General features: G+C 51.4%; 1 protein-coding gene across 1 annotated transcript; it reads right to left on the bottom strand.

The window, feature by feature from the left end:
• Positions 1-742: 742 nt before the first annotated feature.
• On the bottom strand, positions 743-3,342 carry EIF1 (eukaryotic translation initiation factor 1). The gene is made up of 4 exons (XM_004434488.3): positions 3,175-3,342; positions 2,328-2,491; positions 2,096-2,197; positions 743-1,620 (listed from the first exon to the last, which is right to left on the bottom strand). The coding sequence occupies exons 1-4, from the start codon at positions 3,203-3,205 to the stop codon at positions 1,576-1,578; spliced, it is 342 nt and encodes a 113-aa protein (XP_004434545.1). The 5' UTR covers positions 3,206-3,342; the 3' UTR covers positions 743-1,575.
• Positions 3,343-3,591: the final 249 nt, after the last annotated feature.

Below are 3,591 nucleotides of genomic sequence, written 5' to 3'. Positions count from 1 at the left end.
GTTCCAGGCTGACCTTTATCTACACAACAGGGGCTGGCAACAAACAGGAAAAGGCATGATCCCTCCTGACCACTCCCAGCAGCTTGAAGCCTTCATTTTCGTACCTGAAATTAGTACCAGTGCTGGTGATCCACATGCTGGAAGACTTCTATTTTGTGTGTTTAACAGCATGTATAGCCCCAAGAATAGATCTCCATATACTTAGTATCCTTCGTAAAGGGATGGCCTCCCAACATTGCTTCTCAAAACACTTTAGTCAATTAACTTTTTAATACTACAAACCTATTCCCTAGAAAAAGTACACACTCTTGTATCTCTTTTCCAAAGCTTTGTGGATTAGAGCAAGTCCCACATCACGTTTGTCCTTTTGTTACAACCTTTAAACCAAAGTCCCGTTACTGAGAGGACTCAAGAATTTTCATCTACCTGCTCTGTCATCTCAACAAGGCAAGTTCCTCCACAACCACTGAGACCAGTGACACTCTAATGACCAATGAGTCACTCATATTGTTGGCGGTGTCCATCAGCCATGCAGCCCCTCCTTTCAGGACACTGAAGCTCTGGCTAAATGCTTGAACAACAGCTGACCTGTGGGAACCTGGAGGGACAAGCTCAGAAGTTTTCTTGGTCAAGAGGTTCGGGCCCCAGGTGAAAGGCTGTGGGTGTAGATGAAACCTCCATTGCCCATTTCTGTGGTTTTGTCACATACAAGATTGACTATATAAAAAATAGAATCTGCAAATCAGGTGTTTCTGAAAACAAGTTTTATTTAAATAAGGGTTTAAATACATTACATAACATTAAAACTGAAGGGAAAAAAAAAACCAAAAACCAGTTTGTTACTTCACATGGCATTGGGCAGCTGTTGCTACTAAGTTGCAAGTTCTACAGCTGGCTATGTGACTGATACATCAGTTTGAAATTTGTTCCCTTGTCAGAAGTTTAACTCTGGTAGACGCTGGCCTCACACTCTGGTGTTTGGACATCAATTAACTAGAATATGTCTGGTCAAAAAGACCTTCGCGGCAGGCCAGATGGCCTATCACCTCACTAGAGGGAAGGCGGCCACTCTAAGCTCTGCCCACCTGGTCAGGCTGGAGACACCAGGGGACCACTCTTTGACCACCAAAGGCTCCGGCCTAGTGGTACAGCTGCCGTTGCTGCCTTACCCCATCCTCTCCTCTCAGCTTCACCGAGGGCTGTCCAGGTGGTGACATTCTCTTAGGGCAGGGAACTCTGTAGAGGGAGAGCCGAGGAGCTTCTGGCCAGACATAGCCATCTGTGATCTTGGGGCTCTGGGCTTGGCCGAAACATCACATTATTGCTTTGTTTCAGGCTGGACACTGCCAGGCACCTACTGCTTGACCTCTGTTTAAATGAGGGACTTCACGACTAGACAGCATGGCTCTTTTCAGTTTATTGCATGAAGGAGTTACACTAGTCCAAGTTAAAAGCAGACCCCAAATGGTTACATTATACAAGCTGTGAGGTTTTTAAACTTGTGACAAGGGACAGAAAGGAAATTCTACTCATTGCAAGGAAATCCTCACTTAAGCTTCAATGAGCCAAAAGCACTTAAAACCCATGAACCTTCAGCTGGTCGTCCTTAGCCAGTCCAATCTGCAAACAAAAAAGGGCAAAGTTTTAAAGAGGAGACAGAGAGAGTTAAAGGCTCCATTTCTGATGCCAACAATCCTGTCTTCCTGCTTCTACACTGGGCGAGTCCAAGAACCAAGGTGCACACCTCAATCGCCATGAGCACACAATGGTTTTCAACTCAGGGTACTCATTTAAGAATCAATGATGTAGTAGGATCTTAGCACAAAGGAACAGCAAACGAGACACCTTGTTTTTAGTATCTGTGTGCAATTTATATTTGCATCTTTAAAGTAGATCCATACAAACAGTAAACTTAAGGCAACCAAGTACCTTCCGTTTTTGGAAATACACTTGTCTACATACCTTAAAACAACTGTTTTGATTAGTCTTAAAAGTGAACTTCTGTGTCCCCAGCAGAAGTTGAATAGACTAGGCAGGATCTGAGATTCGCCGGGGCAGAGGCACAAATGGATTATCAAGAAGCACCGGAACTTACCTCTACCAGGAACTGGCATATGTTCTTGCGCTGGTCACCCTGTAGTTGAATTACTTCTCCATATTCTGGATGCTCAATTACAGTACCATTGCAGGCAAATTTCTGCAAGCACAAGGGAATCAAATTAGGTCAAGCAACAGCACCAATAATCCTTTCTGGGAAATAATAGAACACCACACCTCCACGTGGTCAAGTTAAATCTCATTTTCCTACTATCTCACTGAAGACCTACCTTCTTAAACGCCTTCACTAGTTTCTTTTTATCGTAATCATCAGCGATCCCTTGGACAGTAGTAAGAGTCTTCCTGCCGTTTCTCTGTTGAATTCTTATATGGATATAATCCTCAGTGCCAGCAGGAAGCAGATCATCACCCTTACTTGCATCAGCAAAGGGGTCTGGGAAGAAAGGTGAAGCTCGTTTGGAACTGTTGTGGCTCAGCTACCACTGCCACCCTCCCACTCATGTTTTCCATGTGCAGAGACTAATACTGAAATCGCCAGGGCCTGGTTCAGATCAGATGTCTTTTGTTGGCCCACCCCGAACAGGTCAGTCCGGGACGGCCGGCTTCCCTAGCGCCGGAGGAAGATTGGGCCGCCCGCCCTCGGAGACCGATCACGTGCCGGGGGAGCCAGGGCTGGCAGACAGCGCCCCACCCGGCTGATGCAACCGGCCGGAACCCGAGCCCCGAGGCGGGGCCAAGCTTCCCGCCTCATTGGCGCGCGCGTTTGTCACTTAGGGCTGGCGCCGCCTCGCCCTCCCGGCGCCGTGACGACGGTGACGTAACGGACGTGACGCAGAGTGGCAGGAGAGGGCAGGTGTGGCCCAAAGCGGCCCGGGAGCCATTAGTAAATGCGCCACCCGAAACGCCAGGCCCGCCCAAGGGCTGACCTCCCGCCCGCTCCTTCCGGTCGCGCTCTGGGGCCGACCCCTGGGCCCAGGCCTCGGCCCCGCTGCCCGCGCGCTCGGACAGTTTCCCCCCGGACAGCTTCCCTCCGCCCAACTTCACGAAGGCCCGGATTGGCAGCTTTCCGGGCCCCGTCTCCGGGCCCTCCCCCCACGGGACCTTCCCGCGGCTTACCGAAAGAGTTGAGGTTCTGGATAGCGGACATACGATACGATTCCTTTTCCTCGGTGGAAACGGCCTGCGGAAGGCGGCGGCGGGAGAAGGCGGGCGGGGGGGACGGAGCGTCGGGAAGCGAGGGGGCTCAAGGGGGAGGCTGCTGAGTCCTCGGCGGCGGCTCAGTCACTGGGGCGGAGGGGCGGTGCCTGTATTCACTTATATAGCCGCCCCTGTGACGCCAGCGCGCTGCACTCACGTCCCGGCCCCACCCATGGCGTCGTGCCCTCAGCACCCAGGCGCCGCCACTTCCAATTGGTCCGGGGGCGGGGACGCGGTACTGCGCTTGCGCAGGAACTCAGCGCTGCGGGAGGGCGTCCTCTCGACTTGGGGAGAGGTGGAAGGGGGAGGGAAAGCTTGGTCCGTCTAGGCGCCTGC

The sequence above is a fragment of the Ceratotherium simum genome, chromosome 16 (genome assembly GCF_057802395.1).
Source record: "Ceratotherium simum simum isolate JZ-2026a chromosome 16, ASM5780239v1, whole genome shotgun sequence".
Taxonomy (NCBI): Eukaryota; Metazoa; Chordata; class Mammalia; order Perissodactyla; family Rhinocerotidae; genus Ceratotherium; species Ceratotherium simum.
Note: the sequence above shows the minus strand (reverse complement) of the source record. Positions and strands in the feature narration are given on the sequence as shown.